Source organism: Buceros rhinoceros, unplaced genomic scaffold (assembly GCF_000710305.1).
Source record: "Buceros rhinoceros silvestris isolate BGI_N320 unplaced genomic scaffold, ASM71030v1 scaffold4731, whole genome shotgun sequence".
Classification (NCBI taxonomy): domain Eukaryota; kingdom Metazoa; phylum Chordata; class Aves; order Bucerotiformes; family Bucerotidae; genus Buceros; species Buceros rhinoceros.
Window position 1 is genome coordinate 1 of NW_010393526.1, and position 20042 is coordinate 20042.

Sequence of the window (20042 nt, forward strand, 5' to 3'; positions counted from 1 at the left end):
TATGGTCTTTTTGCTAAATCTTAAGCTCAGTTTCCCTTTCCTTGATTCTTTTCTGGTTAAGACATGCCCTGTCACATAAGCACAACCACTAACTTAGACTGAATCTCAGGCCTGTTTTCAGTGTTTTTCTTTGAATGTTTCTTAAAATGTTCTTTGTTATGCTTGTAAGGTTCTCAAACTCTCCTTTCAGACAAAAGGAGGAAATACAGTTTTCCTAGTTTAAGCAGACATATTCTGAAAGTGATTCTCCCTGAATAAGTGGTTGTGTTTTGTTAAGCAGTTTCTCTTGGTAAGGCAGAGATGTGTGCCAGCTGTGTCAGTCTTCAAGAGTATTCGTAGGTAAGGGATTACAGTGATAACAGCTTTCAAAAATGTAGTTCTATACCTTAACTAGTAAGCCACATGCATTCTGAAAAGTGGAATTCCTGTATAATGAGATTAATAATACTGCCTCTAAGCAAAATTAATGTTTCCAGTAGAGATGTGAACATTAAATCACAATTATTGTGCAAGTATTACCCACTCTAAATTTGTTGCTGTAGATTTGGTAGTCCTTGATTCTGCTGGATTTTTGTTGCTCAGTAGGGAACTCAAGTATGTGAAATGTTATGTAGTGCTTTGAGTATAACAAGTGCATGAGTAAAACTTGTAGCAGGTTAAGCTTAATTTTTTTTTTTTTAGCAAATAGGATTCATGATGAAATGGTGATTGCTGGCTTTATCTCTTTTTTCCAAATTTAAGCTGTGTGAAAACTTTTTGCTTGTTGTGCTTGCCAGATGTCTTTTGACAACTGTTTTAGTTTCTTCTGAAAAATGTGCTTTTTTAAACACAAGATTGTTTTCACATTTACAGTATTGTGGTTTTTACAGTATTGTGGTCTATAAATATTTAGATCATATCTTTGCATTTCACATCATACTCAAATAGCGTGTGTAAGGAAGTATATTAGTGACACCATCCGTTGCTGTTTAAACACAACAAAAGGCATTATAGATCTAATACCTTGCAGTGTTGTAATGTTATGCTTGATGTTGAGGCAGCAACGTCAAACACAAACAGTCTTAACAGAACTTAATCAATGTATTGACTATAGAAAGCGTGGGTTTAGGACCTTTGTGCTGTGTTTGAATTCTCTTGTTCTCCTATAGCCCAAAGCAGCAGCTGGAGTGACTCAGCAGTCAAATGCTACTACCACTGTGACAACTGCAGCTCCAATACCAGTCACTGCACCACTCCCTGCTGCGGCCCCTGTGCCAGCTCCTGCCTCTCCACCACCAGCACCAGATGCAGCTGCTTGTGAATCTGCACCTGTGAGTTCTCCTGAAGAAGAGAAGCCAGCAGAAAAACCACCTGAGGCACCAGCTGCTGTCAGCCCATTATCAACTGACAGGTATGAGTGAGCCTCCAAAAATGGTTTCCCTGTCCATATCTGTCACTTCTAGTTTTGATTTTTAGTTGAATTTTCCATTACACTATTAGTCCAATCACTTTCTTTGCTCTACATAATTTTTCTTCTTTCTTAACTGTATCTTCAGTCACTGGCTCAAGTGTAGCATTACTCATGGTAAGAAGTGCCACTCCCTCCTTACACTTTCTCCTGTGGGAAGTGTGGTCTTGGTACTAAGGCTATGGAGTGGAGACTAAAGTACTGACAGAGGAATCACTGTCCTGTTAGGCATTTCAGAGTTAATATGACACAAATTTCTTTACAGACTGAGGATATTCACCTGCTGAGGATATTCAACTACTGTTCATAAAGCTCTTAAGGACTTCAGAGGGATGCGTCCTGTCCTGCTCCTAGACCTTTGATTGTGTTTTGACTCATGTTGGTTACATTTGAACCATAAGTTCATCATTGCTGTAAGAGTCTCTTAATTTCTGGAAAGAGCCTTTTCTTCCAAAGTGGAGGAAAGAGATAATATTTCCCTTAATCATGTAATGTCTTAAAGCTATAAACTTACCTGTTCTGAATGCTCTTTGGCCCATCTGCGAATAGTTGTGGGAGTTGGGATAGCTTTTAACCTCAATTCCCTTAATTAAGAAAATCAAGTGAAAGTTAGAGGTTTCATCCCTCTTGTATTCTGTGGCCTTTTTTTGCTCAATTTAAGATGCTTAAGTATTGTATGGGATAGAAGTGTTGTTAGCTAGTTTAGTGGTCTTTGAAGTGCTGCGTAGCATCAGGTCTTCATTTTTCATGCACTGTTTTTTAATTATGTGTGTGCTATTTATGTGCTATTATACTGGTGCACAAGACATTTATTTTTGAAGTGGTTGTATTTAATCACTATCAAATATTAGTCTGATAATAAGGAAACAAAACTTGAAATTTCCTAATATCTAGGAGACGTCATAACAAATTTCTTGCACTAAATATCCTAATTGATTTAATTTTGCAATTAGGAGAAGTGGGCATCTCTTTAAAATGGAAGCTTTATTGATCAGTTTAGTAGCTTAGAATTTTTTTAATGTTAATGGGTGGGGGGTTTGCTGCTCAGTTTGTCCAGTAGGTTCAAAGATTAGGTTAAATCTTTGATACTGAAACAGCGCTTTCCAGGTTTTCCATGCAGTGTTGTAAAACTGCAGTAAGGGAGCCTCAGTGTACATGCTTAACAGGAAACAGTAACAAATACACTGTAGGTACCACCTGCCTTGATTTCAGTGAGTACTGGTTGTTTCCAATTTGCTTTAGAAGCTATATTATTAAGGCTGGTGAAAGCCATGGCCAGGCAAGTTGGTGTCCTGTTTTGCCTTTAATGTTTTTCATCTGTAATTCTTACTGGTGGTAGGTACTAGTGAAGCATTCTTGTTAGAACAAATTGTTTCTTACATAAAAAAATGCATCCCTGTAAGTCTTGTTAGATTTTTAGTGGCATCTTCTGAAAACTGATTCACATTAATCTGATCTTTCACTTGCTGTTAGGAGTTGCCCACTCTGTTTGCCTGATAGATGCAAGGCTGCTGCAGCCCCATGTCTCCAGGTCTATCAAGTAGAACATGTATTCCCAGTACATACACACAAGATGTATATTCCTATATATATGCCTGGCTGCATAGGTCAACACAGGCAGGAAAAAACCAGCACTCATGCTCATGCAACCATATAACACTGGCAGTCACATCCTGTTCTGCTCTGGCCACTCAGGGCAAAGCCCACTAGTGCAAAACACATATGTATAAACATACAAATGATCAATACAATTTCTCCAGGAGCTGGCCCTAGATCTCGCAGTCTCACAAGTTTTTGATACCTCAGCATGCGACTGCCTGAGCCCTGCAATCCTGCTTCAGTTGCTGATACTCAAATTCCGTTTGCATGCACATACCCATTCCCACTCACGGAGAATTCATCCAGGAGCTGGCAATAGACATGCACTGAACCTGGTAGCTGGGCCATAGATTCCCATGTGTCTCAGTTGCCTCATTCGTGGACTTATGAACAGGTCTCTCCATTAGGTGTTTGAGGCCTATGACCTTACCAGTAGCAGACCCCCGGATGTTATTTACCGTCTCTCCGGCATCTCCTCTCTCAGACCCTTCGGTCTCTCCAGCAGCTGACTGACTTGCAACCATTCAATACCCATCTCTCAAACATCTTATTCTACTCACTGTAGTAAAGCTTGATGCTTGCTGCTGGTTGTAGACACACCAGCATTTGCACCCACACAGAATATGTGTGCACTCCAGTCTCTTCAGTTGCCAACACCCCAGGCACATGGAGACCCTCCTGGCCCCTTCTGCAGTGTCTGGCCTCTGCATTTGCTGGCTCCAAAGACGTGTGGATCCCTGTGACTCATGGTTCCCTGTCCAGTTGTGGGCACTTATACTTCCATGCGCACACATGTGTGTAGAATAGAGAGAGCCTACCCTGCATGAAAAATAGTTAGAAACTGAACTTAATTGGAAGGCAGGATGAACTGGTGATCAGGTGCAGGGAGACAAGTGCTTTTAACTGTTACTGGCCCTTTTTCTGCTCCTGTTTCTCATCTGCAGTGTGCCTTGATACTTCCCTTTCTCTGCCTTTGGTACTTCCCCTAGGTATCCCATAATAAGTTAAGCATAATCCCCAAACGCTTTTCCCTGGCAACCCATAGTAAGTAGCACCACCCTGTATGCAGTAATGCCCTTGATTTGTAAAGAGACCTGGAGAACCTCTCCTGTTGACCCATCAGAGGTCACCCTGAGATCAAAGGCATGATGCTTTTAAGTTGCAGGAGCCAGGAGAGGCGCGCCCTTGGCTCTGTCTGAGATAACTGGGGTTCCTCTGCCTGGTGCCATGCCTCTGTTCCTGCGTGTTCGTGTAGGTGAGCCTTTAATTCTGCAATTTAACGGCTTTAATACCTTGAGATGGAGTAGTTGCAAATTTAGCAGTTTACATTCCTGGGAAAGCAGGAAACTAGCATTTTAATAAGTGCTTGCCACTAACCTCCTTGGGTCCTCATTGAGGTCAGACTGGTGACTGTGGGGAAGCAGTTCGTGAGACTGCTGTGTGCCTTTGAAAATCCACCTTGATCTCCCACCCTTTAAAGCGTTCCTGTGAGCAGATGGCTAATCCCTCAGCAGATGGGCAAGAGCCAAACAATTGGGGGGGAAGGGGAACATTGGCCTTGTGTTAAAAATGGTAGCATTGTAAGTTTGCTAAGTCTGGTCTCACTATAAGACCAAGAGAACTCTTTGGAAAGCTTTGTTATTTTTTTAGAAACAAAATGGGCTATTAGAGTTGCAGGTGCTGCTGCTTTTTTTGAAAAACAGGAAGTTTTCCAAAGTTTTGTAATTACCATTGCACTTGTCTTCATCTTACAGTACAACAGGTGATACATCTCGATCAAATCTTTTTGAGGATGCTATAAGTGCACTTGGTAAGTGGAGTGTTTTTTTAATGTAGACATTATTTTGGTGCAGCAGAAACAGATGACGGATCAGCAGATGTTGACATTCTCTTCTCTATCTGTCATTGTTAAAGTTATAAGCAAAAGTACTCTTCTCTAAGACCTGAAGTTGGTATCTTAGAACCAGCATCAAGAACTTCTTCACTGAAGAATATTTCACTTCATGTTTTTATTGTGTAAAAGGAAGATTCTTATAATTCCTGCTTTTTGCCCATTTGCCTTAATTTCCCTTCTAAATATTCAGTTTGAAGTGGCTCGAATAGAAGACTGGACATAAATATATACACATTTTTCTTTTCACCTTTGCTTCCCAGAGTGCAAGTCTGATAAACCTTTATTACTGCCTTATTACTCACTTGTTCCAGCTTCGACAGTACCATCTTTTGACACATAAATAAATACGTTCACCAAATCTGCTGCTATCTGGTTTGAGGAATGATTGCTTCCGTGTACTTATAGTCAATTAACTTTTCTTTTGACAGTCTAAATGTCTTTGTTTCTTAGTGAAATAAACAAGGTAAAAACAGTAGGAGGTTCTGCCTCTCGTTTATGGCTGGTTCTGGTACCTTGGATATCACTAGGCAAACCCACAACTCCTTACGCCTATATAAATTTTTGGAGGGGATTTTTTTCAGTTCTTTTGAGCATAGCATATTAAGAAGTAAAGGAGAAGTCTTATCTCTATTAAACTGCAACTTGGTACAAAAAATTAATGTTGAACTAATTAAAGAGTTTCACTTTTCTGTGTGGAAGTGTGTAGACATATTGGAGGCAGGTGTTGTGATTTAGCAGGTGTTGTAATTAAGTAATGTTTTATCTTTATTGGTGGTATCCACCAGGTTTAGTCCGTTTAAATATAGCTTAGGTCTTAGGTTCTGACATACTTTTTTAGGCTGAAGAAATGTATGAGCTGAAAGAGCTGATAGATACTGTAGGAGACAACCAGTCAAGTTCTGCTGCCTTCTTAAAGTGACTGCTTCTACCAAAGATGCTGCAGGCTTCATTAACCGTTGATTATACTTTAATGGCTGAAATGTGTTCATCAGAAATACTCAGGTTAACAAGAATGACCAACAAGTTTAATTAAGCTGGTAATCTTGAAATTGGGAAAAAAAAATCTCCTTTCAGTGTAGCAAGAGAGCATCACTTCTGTGTTCATTTAAAGCAAAGTTTTTTGATTGATATCTGATACAGTAAACCCCTATGTCCCTCACTGTTTGGAAATAACAGGCACTGACTGTAATTTCCTGTGTAAGCACACTGCAACGGTTATATGCCAAAAAATTTTCAAAGGCAGTAAGCATGAACTCTGCAGTTTTTTCTTCAGCAACTGTCTTAAAAAGAATTTGCTTGCACAAATTCATATAGTATGTTTTTACATCCTAAGGAGGATCCTAGGCATGTTCTTACTGTGGCTTTGTGATTGCATTTTCTAAAGATAATTGACTTCACTTTAAGAACAGGGATTGGTTTCTACTGATTTGCTTTTGTTTTCAGTTAGATAGCTGACTGAAACCCAATGTGTGCTACACACATGTCTTGCAGTTCCTGTGAAACTATCTTTCACTGGAGCGGGCTAAACTTTCTTTAGGGCATGGGACAAGAGTTATTGTGGGGAGAGTGATGAACTGGATTTGAAAGTTAATCCAGTTTTAAAATGTTATTTGAAAGTCAAAAGCAAAGAGCAGAATCAGTTCAGTGTTGACCTTACAAACATTCCCAGTAACACTATATGGAGATAGGCCTAGCTCTGTATCATGATATTGCTGGTGTGCAATTCTTGAATTATTATTCTTGGTCTTTCTATTGCACGGCTTGTGTAAGTAGACTGTATATGGAGTACATGTGCCTAAATTTGCAGTGATTCTGTATCCCTCTTTTAATTATAGCTTATGTAGCAGTCTGTCCAGGGCAAGTTGACCTTCTAGGATCTTATTTTTTTTCTGTACCAAATCTCTCATAGTGTTCTGGTCTCTAGCCAGCTTATATTGTAAGAGCACTACAGAAATGTGTAAGTAGCAACTAATGAGATCAAAAGGTGTTCTGTCGGCTGTTTACTTTGATTAGTTTGTTAGAAATAGTAAGGGTAAATTAGTACTGTTTAAGAAAGAACATGAACAGTAAGTTTAACAGAATCACTGTGTTGGAATAATTGTTGGTTTGACTTTTTAGCTTCTTGGAAGATACGTATAGAAATCTGTATCTCCAGAGTGAGTTTAGTTGATTTTACTTAATTTCTGAAAAAATCAAGATAGATTAGAATTACTGATTTTTTTTTTTTTAGTTGTATATGAAGATATGAACTTACCATTCCTTAAACTCAGATTGGCATCATTATTTTGAAGCCCAAACAATAAATACTCAAGTTAGTCAAGAGTTGTAAATGCATTATTTATCTTTATGGATAATGCACAAGTGTGTGTGGGCTGGGACTGTTTTATTATTTGTGCTTGAGTGTATTGCCCTCAGTCATACACCCACTGTTATTTAGAATCGTTCTTTAAATATCAAGCAATGTGGTTGTGTTAATGTTGGCTAGAGTTAAACACCTTCTCCCAAGGGCAATAAAACTTGATATTTTCGTTGGTTCTTATAATTGTGACTTACTTAACAGAGTAGCTCCAGCAGTATTTGTTTCCTCTATTTTTTTTAATCTGTTGGTTTTTATGGTGACTGTTAATTATTTAACCTTCCTGCCACTAACTTGCTAGTGTTACAGAGTCAGTAGCAGGATTCAACTGAGATCAGGAGCACCTTTATCTAACAAACGAGATGGTATTTTATTGGTTTGGTGGGTTTTTTTCTGTTTTTACATGGGAAGATAACCTTTAAGATGTTGCTTGATTACAATTTATAATAGAATAGATATTTTTTTAATTTATAAACCTGCTGTCTGCTTTTAAGGAAGAGAAATAAAAAGGATTATGAAAAGAGATAATAATTATCCCGTTAGTGTAGTGATAAGTTGTTCTTAAATTTCTCCATATGTGGTGAGTGTACCCTTTTGTCTTGATGGTTGCGAACGTGAGCCAGTTTTAGTCCATTTATGCTGTAAGAGATGGGGGATTCCATATGACATATGTCTAATCAAATATACATGAATTAAATGAGATAATTTGTTCTCCTGACCGGAGGTCTTGAGTGATTTTTCTAGATATAACTCTAAGTCTTATGTCTGACTTGAGCTGGTCCATGTTAAGATGATGAAGTGATCGATCATCATCACCTGCCTTTAGCAATACGCAGTTGTAACTTGGGCATCAGTGTTTGTTGTCTATCTAACAATAGAATAGTGTAAAGTTTTTTATTTGGAAAAAGCTCAGTGGCTAACAGTTTGACAGGCAGATTTCTGCCTAGAAGGTTTTATTTCCAAACTTACACTGCAAGTTACTTTTCTTGTTTACATTAGGAATTGAATATTAGCTGTGAGGATGCCCTTGACCTTAGACGAAATCATACAGAGGAAATATTATTTCAGTTACAAGTAAGGAAGTATCACAAGTGCTGCTTCTTTCAATGGAAGTTTGCGTTGTGTTCATTACCCTCTACTATTCCAGTAAAACGCATAATGAAACCAGTGGAATATATTTGGAGTTAAAGTGACAGAACCATGACAAGTTTAATATAAGCTGTTGTTTACTCTTCAATGACTAACTCAAATTTGGGTAGAAGTTAAATTTGTCCATTTCTTTGTGCTTTCTTTTTTTTCCTTTTTATTCCCTTAAAATGGTGGTCATGTTACTTCTAGTGACAGGTCAGTCCTATGAGAATATGGTGACTGAGATCATGTCAATGGGCTATGAACGAGAACAAGTAATTGCAGCGCTGAGGGCGAGCTTCAACAACCCTGACAGAGCAGTGGAATACCTTTTAATGGTGAGCACTTCATTTTACCTACACCTTGTTCTTCCACATTTTATTCTGTCCTCACTAAAGAATAATTTAAACTTTGATTTACTTGTTGTTTTGAACATCAGTGATGTTCATGTAGGAACAACATCTCTAAGCAGAGCATCTGGAACGCTGAAATACAGATTTTAAGAGTCATAATGTGTTATAGGAAATACTGAAGTTATAGGATCATAGAATACTTCGGGTTGGAAGGGACCCTCAAAGGTTATCCCTAACTACCTCTGTCACTCCTTTGCTTTTAATTCTTTGTTGATATGCATGGGTATGTGTGTAAAGTATGTCCAGCCACAGTGATAGTTTTAAATGCCAGTGGCTGGCTCAAGGAATGATTTTGTGTCACTTCTTAGCGGCAGCATTATCTGTACTTTTGTATTAGTATATATAACATCACAAAGGCATTTTTTAAGTTTCAGTTCATTTTTCTTACTAATAATGCACATAAATGTTCTTAATAATACACTTTCAAACCAGAAAGGTTTGAGAGTTTGATAAAGTGTGCTTAATTTAACTGATGCTTTAATTTAAGCTGTGCTTTGGAGAATGAACAATTTCTCATTTGATAAATATAGTTTGAAGGGTGAAGTGAGCTTCATTGGTTTGAGAAGAAATAGAAGAGTAGCTTCACATAGTGGAAATCTTGTGAATTGTTTCAGAGGCTTTTTTGGATTACTTCACGTTGCTTACCTTAATCTGACAGGTGAATTGTAATGATCAGAGAATCCGTATGGGAGCTTGTTGCTTGATCATTATTTCCAGTGTGTTTAGTTTTCACATATAGTTTTCCCTTGTTCCAGAACTGAGGTTTTTTTTAACATCTTGAAGCCAGATATCTTGAACCAATTGTTGCAAAATATATGTGAATTGAATTTTTGATAGATTGATAAGAAAAAAAAAAAGGCATCTTTATCTCCAGTTGTAAAACTTCCCTTTGTTGAAGAAGTTTTTCTTCAGTAGTTACACCTACAAGTCACTGGCATGCTTTCTACTTACATTAGTGATCCAAAGATTCTGTAACTTGCAGTTTTTAAACAACAACAAATGTTTCGAGTACATGACTGTAAAGACTTCATTTCTCATCCAGTTTTAATTAGGCCAAGGAAAGGTGATAAATACTGTCTTGCCCTAAGGGTAAATGCAGCAGCTGCCATCTGTCTGCCTAAGTCTAGAATCTCAAATGTCTGGAGACTTGAACATTTTGTTTCTCATGCCTTGAAAATGTTGATTTTACTGTTTATTTAGTCTGTACATATACCATAAATCCAGTGGCTTCTGTAAGTATTGGGCTTGCTGTGCATGTGTCAATCATGTTCACTATTAGTGCTTGAACACTTATTCTGGTATTACCCTTCTATAGATTATTTCTGTTCAGGAAGTCCTGACTAGAAATAGAGCATCTCTGCGATGGAGTTCAACACGTGGCACACCTGCCAAATTATTAGGTCTGACTGGTCAGAGCAGTTAATTTCTACTCCTTCAGAAGATCCTGTGTTTAAAATGAGTCCTTCTAATATACAAGTTGGTCCCTTTCTGCTTCATTTTATCCTTTACTAAGAATATCTTTTCTTTGTTCTTCCTCTTCCTCCTACAGGAAGAGGGGAGGAACAGTCTTGCACTTAGAGACCATATTAGCAGGCAGAGTCCCATTATCCTTCGGGAAGAATCCTGATGTTACAGTCTTTCTAACTGTTCTTGACCTGCTGGGATCTAAACATATTTCTTACCATCCTGCTGCATCAAAAAGCTTCTCTTCAGTTAATACTGGTCCACTGATGACACTGTTCTTTGACCTTCTACTTTCACCTGTGTCCAAACCATCATCAGTCATAATCTACAGAGTATGATTAGGGTGTGGAGTGCTGTAAGTGTATACCACTGTCCCAATTTAAAGAATCAGTACTCCAGAAGTACTTGAGATATGTGGAAAGAGAGTGTCCCTAGAGTATCTGTGTGTAAAATGTAGCAATTCCTTAACTGACCCCTGAAGATTCCACTTGTTGTCCATGGTTCGGATGACAAACTGCTCAGTTTTTCCTGGCTTCATGGCTGAGGATCAAGATGTAATCCTAACATCCCTGAGCTGTGGTCATGGAAGAAAATCTCAATTCCAAAAGGTGCTGTACCTTTTTCTATGCCTCAGACTCATCTTTGGAGGCATTTAGATTCAGATTTCTTTTTGATCCAAGGACTTCCTAACCCTTAATTAAGGAAGGGATCCAGTTTTTCCTCCAACAGCTGGACCATTGGTTACAGCCCCTTAAGTATGGAAATTTTTAGAAAATATTTCTTTACTGGAAGGGTAAGAAAGTTAAACGCTCAAGAGGTTTCCTAGAGAGGTGGTCGATGCCCCAAGCATGTCAGTACTGCAGAGGCATTTGGACAAGGCCCTTAACAATAGGTCAGCCCTGGAGAGTCAGATGGCTGAACTAGGTGATTGTTGTAGGTCCCTTCCAACTGGAACTTTTCTGTTCTAAGTATGTACATTCCTTGGGCTGGGCCTGATGTGATTGTTACCCTGTGGAGAACAATGTCACCTAAAAACTGCTCTGGTGCTCACTTAAACAATAAACAATTGCTTAATCCATCATAAGGTAAAAATGACCTTTTTGCCATCCGATGTTTACTTTCAAAATTAATTGTGTGTGAATTGTTGTCATGCTTTATTCTGTTGGATAGCTCTGTGAACAAGGTGCGTGCACCTCGCTAGTCTTGTCTGATTACAACTCTACAAAGTATCGGTTATTTGGAGAGTGATACTACAAGCTTAAGATGATGTTCAAGATGACAAACCATGTCTAAGTAAATTTGGTTGGACTAGTTCCCATAGTGCTTTGATTCAAGAGCAAACTGAAGATACAAACAAGCGTATGCTATTTGATCTGGGCAAGATTGCAGTGACACCATATGGCTGTGAATGGGTGAAATCTCCCAGTTTCATTTATTAATTTCATAACATTAACTTACGTTCCTACCTTGTAGTTAATTTTCCAGTGATAACTGATTTGATGGAAAAATAATTAGGCAGTGCTCTGTAAAGCAATAATAAATGAGCTAGCACGGAATTATGTCACGGATAGAATTTCCTTTCCCCTCTGTGGAGGGTGGGATGTGTAGCATGCTAACCAAGCCATGTAATGGTGATGAAGTGTGTGACAGGGAAAACTTTCCTTTACTCCTCAGTGATTTAAACAAGGATGTGATGGTTAGGTTATTTATACCTTGATATGCTTCCTGTCTTGCAGATAAGGCAAAGTCTTGCCTGTAGCACTGTCCAGTTCTCCCTTTTCTAGATGTAGCCTTTATTGTTCAGCTACAGTGATGAACATATCCTGTAAAGAACATGTTGTATCAAGATTTTTAATGTACATTACCTACCAGTGTTTTCTGTGATAGGTTTGCTAAAAGTCTCCATTGCCTGGTTACACTGAAATCTTGTGATTATTTCTATCCACTCTGTTCCTTATGTTTTGTGATTCCCAAACTGAAGGGTGCTTTCTGCATTTGAGGCAGCTGAAATATATTCAGTTATACCTGTTGCCTTCTCAGACTTACCTGGATTAAGAATGCTGTAAGACTGTAGAAAACTAGAAAATTTTTACGCCCCCTAAACTGATGTGGTGATCTTGTATAGTCTTGCCCATTTGGGATTGGTTTTAACATTTCGCTCCACTATTGCTCTGTGTATATAAGGAGGTCTAGTGCTCTATGGAGTCTTGCCTCTTCTGGGTTGCTGTCAGGCAGCTTCCCTTGCCTCTGCCATAAGGGCTTGTAGTCATACAGGGATCTTTCTTGGTGTCTGTGCTGTGCCAAGCTACCTATGTTTCTAGGCTTCAAAGAGGAGGGTGAAAAGGACACAGCTGGTGCAGCAGTTCAGTGACAGTGAAAGCATGATTAGAGTGGGAAGTTTGAAGGATTCTGTGCAGGAGTAAGGTCTGTCTTGGTTGTATAACCCACATTGCAATTTGCTAAAATAATTCTTTTTTAGATTTGTCAGTTTCACTGTCCGTAGCAATTAGTTCCTATATAAAGGTGTTTGCACATGAAAAATAAACAAAATGCAAATTAACTTTTTGACTGCTAAAATTTGATAGCATACAGGTGTGTACACACTTTAAGATACAGTAAATGGCTGCTTTGACACTGTTGTGTTGAGCAAAGAGGTCCAAAGAACCACATTCTTATATCTCTTTGTAATTTCTTGCCGGGTTGTGTGGTATCTATAATCTCATTGTTAGCACTGTGTACTACAGTTCTGTTGCTTCATTGTAACTTCATTTGCATATCACTTTAACATACTGTAATGATATGTTTAGTTTAATTTTTTCTCTTATAGCACATGTCTTAGAACAGGGTTCAAAACAAGTATTTGTTTATGGAGTAAAATGTATTTTAAACTGATGCAGTGCACGCTTTACTACCTCGCTATACAAACCGCGTGTTTTTCTTGTCAAAAAATAAATTACTCTTTTCACAGTATTCTCTTCCATCTGTAAATGCATACCTATCCCAGCATCTTGCTGTTTGCAGCGAAAGCTTTTACGTGTTTTCCTTAATTCTGAAAACTGAATAATACATGCAATAAACCAAATATCTTTTAGCATTCTGTAGGTAATTATGTGAACTGTGGCTTTAGGGTATACCTGGAGATAATCAGGCTGTGGCTGAACCCTCTCAAGCCGCAAGCACTGATGCCCCTCAGTCTTCAGCAGTGGCAGCAGCAGTAGCAACTATACCTACGACTACTAGTGCATTAGGAGGTAAGAAAGGTTAAGTTCCTCGTGCTTGTGAACTGGTCAAAGTCAATTGGTTAAGAGCTGCAACATGGAAATTGCAAATGTTGAACGTGCTTGGAACAAGTGTCTTGTTGTATGTGTATTTATCTGGAATACAGCATGAAGTTTCTAAAAATGCTGAGAACTTGCACACTTCCTTTGATTCAGTATTCTGGATTTACTTGTAATTCTGGATTTGCATCTAAAACCACAAATGCGGAATGAGTTGTGTTTTCTCTCACTTAAACTCTGGCTTCTTACTTCTGTGGCTAACTGTGCACTGTCAGCTGTGACTATATAATGCATTTACTGCTTGGAATTTGGAGCATCAAGGGAGAACCCTGCAGTAAGGCCACGAGGTGTAGCACCTGAGAGACCTATCCATGACCTGGGACTCCTCACTCAGCAGTGCAGCACATGGTTGAATGGTTGGTGCCTGCTGAAGAGAACTCTTGTCTTAAAGCGAATTAAATACATGAAAGGAACATAATCAAGGAGTAGGAAAGATTTGTCTGAGGCTGTAACAGAGACGATGTCCAAGACATAAACCTTGATAGAGACTAGAGTGTTAAACATACAGGTCATGACAGGAAAATGTGGCATCATCCATAAATAGAGAATGGTTGGTATGGGATATTTCAGAGCACTTTAGACACCGCTGTGTCAAGGCAGTGCCCATCAATATGAAGTATATGGAAAGACAAGACTCAGCATGGGAAGGGTGGAATTGACCTGTTGCAAGTTGGTAGAGAACTCTGTTGAAGGCATAGAGACAAGACAGTAGGCTGGGTAGGTGCCTCTAAATGAGGTTATTGAGGGATGAGACATAAAAAGTGCTGGAGATCCAGGAAAGAAGGCTGTTCTATCTTAAGGCTAGGTGAAAAGAAAGAAAATGAATTGTGTAACCTTAGCATAAAGAATTCTTGCATAAAGCTAGAATAAGTTAGTGTGAGGAAACAAGCGTCTCTGTTCCTCAGTGAGGGGTGTATTGTCCACTTTCTTGTCCATTTTCTGTCTGCAGTTACAGTGTAGGTATGTATTTTATTAAGAATTTTGCTAACTGTTTAAAATTATCTCATTGATTTTCAGGACATCCACTCGAGTTTTTACGAAACCAGCCTCAGTTCCAGCAGATGAGGCAAATTATTCAGCAAAATCCTTCTCTGTTACCGGCATTGCTACAGCAGATTGGACGGGAAAACCCTCAATTACTGCAGGTGAATCTTAAAACAACAAAATTGTGCTGCTAACTTTCATTTTGCTTCACGAGAGGATATGTTCATGTTCACAGGGATCGTGTCTTAATAGCAGTTGCAATATTGTGTTGTCTTTTCGCAATTGTTGCTGTATAGAACATACTTTCTATGACATTAGAAATGAGTCTGATTCTCTTTACAAGAGGTGCAAAGAAAGAGGGAAGGGTGACTGCAATCAAACTGAAACATGAAATTGCATTTCTTATGGTTAGATTTAATAATTTTTCTCTATGCACTTTCTACACGTTCTTCTGACTGCTTAATTCGCTGAAAATAAACTTGCCTGTTGGCAGGCTTAAACATGTTTTATTTCAACATATTTATTTCTTGTATTCTCTCGTGCATCACAGCAAATAAGCCAACACCAGGAACATTTTATTCATATGTTGAATGAGCCAGTTCTAGAGTCCCGTCAAGGTTTAAGTGGCAGTGGTGATGGTGCCAGCACTGGAGGAGTAGCAGAAGCTGGAAATGGTCATATGAACTATATTCAAGTAACACCTCAGGAAAAAGAAGCTATAGAAAGGGTGAGACATTCTTTGAAATGCTGCTTGACTGTTGCTGTAGGGTGTTGACTCTGGTGCATGCTTAATGCATGTCTTAACTTAAACTTTATTTCTTTATGCTCAGTAGTTCTGCATGTATTTTGATAGTTGATACTTCATAGCTGTTGTAGTCTTGTTTCAAATCACATCTCCTCCTGCTTTATAGCAATTGAATCTAAAATCTTGTGAATCTGTCTTACTGAGCAGATGCAGAGCCTTTTAAGTGATCAGAGGCTGTGTGTAATAATTGATGATTGAATGGATTTCCCTCAGGAATGGGAACTCAGGCAATAATTCCTCTTGCAAAAACCCAGATGGTGCTGTTCTAGATTATGCTGTGATAGGTTTCCAGGTGCAAGGGGTGTCTGCATGGGCAATGTTTTTGTGTATCAAAGATAGAGGTTTTCAGCTGGCAAAGCAGAAGGTTATGTAAGGATTATCAGAAAAGAACGGTTTTAATAGAGGTGTCAATTCTCTGGATCTCAAGGAAATTGACAATAAAATAAATAAAAGTCTTTATCTGTGTACTTCTTCACAGATTATCCTGTCTATAGTCTGCTGCATTTCCTTTTAAAACCATTTTGTGCAGCAGAGCGTTACCTCCACAACCTGTTCCAAAACCCAGCAGAGACCTGTATGCTTCTTCACCTTTTCATGAAAGACACATCTCAAAATGTAGGTGTCTTAGTGTTACAGCTGAGATATTCATGCTGTTTGTAAGCATGAAATTAAATCTAAGAATGGCTGATAATGGATAATAAGGCATAGTTTCTTGCAGAGATGTGATCTGCCTTAAAATGCCTTTTAGCTGCTGTGAGGATGTTAAGCATATCTCCATAAAGTTGTACGTACTTGCCTTTGGCTAAAACAAGGATTGCTTTGCTGAGTGTCTTTTAAAGTGCACAGTAATGCTCTGCTATACTATTCTCATACCCTGCTGTCACAGTGTCTCAGATATTAATTATTTCCTTGACTTCTGAGAAATAGCTTGCTCTCAAGTTAATTTTCATGGTAGCTGCAATGTGTAGTCAATTTTTTTAAAAAGTGAAAGGCCAGCTGGAACAATTGGAAGTATGGATTAATGTGATATGTTGGGTTGCTCACTGGTGATCACAGGCTGGGAGGTCTCTTCCTGGCAACTTGTTTTAAAAATCCTGACCTTCATAAAATTAACAGTTTAAAATGGGTGTTCTTTGAAGTTTGGGGTTTTTCTGCTGCAGCTGTGCAGTGTACCGTTACTTCCTGGCGTTACTGTGCCCGAGCCTGTTTTGGTGACTTATTGAGTGATGGAAAGAAAAATGACATGTTTTATGGTCCTTTATTAGACTCATTCAAAGCATTTTTTCAAATGAGAATTCTGTTTACTAAAGGCAGAGGCAACACCTTCTCATTCTTTGCTCACTAAGGGCTGCACTGAGCTAGGTGGCAATGTTTGTTTCAAGAAGGCAGTAATTGCTCAAGTGTTATCTCAAGATACTAGACATACAAAGAAGCTTAATATACAAAATGTACTTTCTAAATGTATTTCTTCTCTTCAGTTAAAGGCATTAGGATTTCCTGAAGGACTTGTGATACAGGCATATTTTGCTTGTGAGAAGAATGAAAACTTGGCTGCCAACTTTCTTCTACAACAGAACTTTGATGAAGATTGAGACACTTTTTAAATTTCACACTTCACACCAGTGCATTACACTAATTTTGTTCACTGGATTGTCTGGGATATTGCGGCTTATATTCATAATGCTTGATGTATGGTATATGGGGAGGAGGGGAGAAGAGAGTATAGGAAACGAAGTAAAGAAAGCAAGAAGTATGTCTGCTTTAAATTAGGAGATGCAGAAAATCACAGTGTAAGATAATATACAACCAAAAATCAGCTTCTGCAGATAATTAGTTCCTTCGGTAAACTGTAGGTTAACTTTTTTAGGTTTTCACTCTTACTGTGCTAGTTGCAGAAACGTAGTGTAATTCCCTGCTTTCCTGTTCTTTCTGTTTAGTATTGGTATTGGAAGTAGCCTGTGCTACCTAGATTCTACAATCTGTATTTCATGGCAACTATTGGATAGCAGCTTTGTGCAGTCTAAAAGATCTGAGCAAACGTAAACATGAATGCCAAAACATGGGTAGTTATTTTGCTTTTTCAGATGTGTTAAAAGTAGTGCAAAAAGCACAGCATTTTGTTTCACGCTGGATTAAAACAATGTTGGCTTTTTTTTCCAAATGAAAACTCATTTCTCTTAAAATTGTCTTGATCATTGAGAAACACCATCCACTCCTTTGCCCCCCTCAAATGATCTCTGAGAAGCACTATATGTAAGGTAAAATGATTACCCTGTTTACATATTTTCTTCTTTGGAAAAATGATAGATATCTGTTTGCTGTTCACTTCAATGTTATGTTGCAGTAAAAGTTTTAAAAGTAATAGATTGCATGTTTGGTTTTGTTGTATTTGCTCTTTTGAACGGAATATTCTTTTTCTGCCAGCAAACAAAATGCAAGCTTAATTTTTGTCTGCTGCAATGAGACTTCATCAAATTAGAATTCACCTTCCTACCTTTGTTGAACCTTTTACAATACAGCTGTAAACACCTGAAAGATATTGGTGTCCTGTTGCTCCTAAGTAGATTGTAGTGATTAAGCTATTTCAGTAAGGACTTTCTTGGATTTATTCATTTTATGAGGAAAAGTTCATAACTTGAGATAGCAAGCAGTCAAGTTATTCTAACCCAAAAGAATCTGCACTCATATCTTTCTATTGAAAATAAGCTCTGGTTATAGAGTTTTGACTCTTACTTCCTGACACCCACTTGTCATTAATTTTGTGTAGTCACCATAAAATATAACAAACTCCTTTTTAATATATGTAGAATTTTAGAGACTATTCTGCCTTCATTGCAATGCTAGCAATGAAAACAAATTCTAATTTTATCTAAAGCTATTATGTGCAGCATTTCTTGAACACAGCTTGGGGATGTTTTGTTGTACTCCAGTTACTTGGATTACAAATTTATCTGTACAATAACCAAGAAAATATTATTAGTGGTACAGCACTGAGCGATGGTACCACTAACAGTATTAACAATTTAGTGGTACAACTAAAAAACTATTTTATGCTTAGATTGTGTATCAGTGAGTTAACTTCTTAACTACTACTTAAGCTCAAAGTCAAGTGTCTTGTCAAAAGAAAGTAAGAAACGGTGAAACGTTGTATTTGTATTTTGTTTCTTCATTGTTTGGTCGTAGTCTGTTAAATAATTATATGCACAAAACAATGAAATCTATTAAAGCCTTTTATGTTTTCTTTCTTTCCTTATCCTGTATTTTATTATTCAGATTTTATTTTTTTTAAATTTTTAGGTGTGTAATATCTAAGTGATCAGTAGCAGAACCCAAATCTGTCGGTAGGAGGTATGATATTGCTAAATAGAAAATAAGTCTTTCATAATGTTTTCATTTTAGAGGAGTTAACATTAATAACAAAGTTAGCCAGTAGACTTCAGCAAAATAGGATTCTCAGTTTGTTTATGGACTGGAAGAGATGCATTTTGATATAATGCAGGCAAAAAGGGGCTGTTTGTTATCTGTAGAAGGACCAGCTGCCAGGCACTTGAAAAACGCCAAATCAATAACGACTTCTTGAATGTACTTTACTACCTAAGACAAAGGCTTTTAGTTTGTGGGAGTCTTCTGTACTGCTCGTTCTGCTATCAGAAATAACCACTCCTTCTCTAGGAGGATGGAGACTAAAGCAGGAGTGACTGTGGATGTTCCAGGATACTTCCTCCGATTTTGATTCTGAAATGTTTACGTATTATAAATGTATGTGAATTAAAGACTGCTGAGCTTGGTCTTTTTAAAAAAGCTAGTAGCTTTGGTCATTTGTAACTTTGTACGCTGAGTGACTGAAGGGTTTATAGCTGCTGTGTTTGAAGTCTCACTTCGGTGATTCTGTTCCCGTATTTCAGCAGTGAGATGGTGTTTATACCACTTCTGATTAACAGCAGGTGTCTGATCTTATAGGCTAGCAAAAACTGTTCAGCGGTGGGATATGTGCCAAGGTACCTCTTTGTAGTTGCTGCCAGAAGTGAAGAATGTGGTGTTGAGAAGGTAGGTGTGACCTGAACAAGTTCCGTCAGTTGGCTAGGTATGCTGTTCCTCGTTTTCAATCAGGTACTACCAGTAGCTGTCTGCACAGAGTGCTTTTCAGCTCATTTGCTGCAGATCTCGTAGGGATTTGGGGAGCAGTCTCCTCAGGGTTTTGTGAACAGTAACTAAGAAAATCAAGTATTTCTTCTAACTTTTGGTGCTGGAGCCCTTAACTTTGTTGTAAAACTTGTAAGAATCTACTTAGTGAAAAGCTATTAATAATGCACTTTTATTTGGGATTGAAAAAAAATACTCTGAAGTCACATTCTTTAGTTGTATATTCTTAAGTCCTGTGTACAGATAGATTTTAATGCTATGGTTTATTAACCTTGTCCAGAGTCCCCTTATGAATATAGCTAAAACCCAAGAAATTGGATTGATGATAGGCTTTATTTTTACCGCACTAAGAGAATGTTTTAGGATTGTGATAATCACTCATGAAGTCAAACTGTGGTTCTGATTTTGAAGTGTCAGATTGAGCTTTTCTTCAAAAAATACTAATGAATGAATGAAACTGGGAGACACAAA

General features: G+C 38.0%; 1 protein-coding gene across 1 annotated transcript; it reads left to right on the forward strand.

Moving 5' to 3' along the window:
• Window positions 1-1148: 1148 nt before the first annotated feature.
• On the forward strand, window positions 1149-17359 carry RAD23B (RAD23 homolog B (S. cerevisiae); the record flags this gene model as incomplete). The annotated part of the gene is made up of 7 exons (XM_010144869.1): window positions 1149-1390; window positions 4801-4856; window positions 8635-8762; window positions 13429-13552; window positions 14657-14784; window positions 15174-15350; window positions 16907-17359. Coding segments are annotated over 7 exons (969 nt in total), but the record flags the coding sequence as incomplete, so codon positions are not given.
• Between the last annotated feature and the right edge of the window lie 2683 nt (window positions 17360-20042).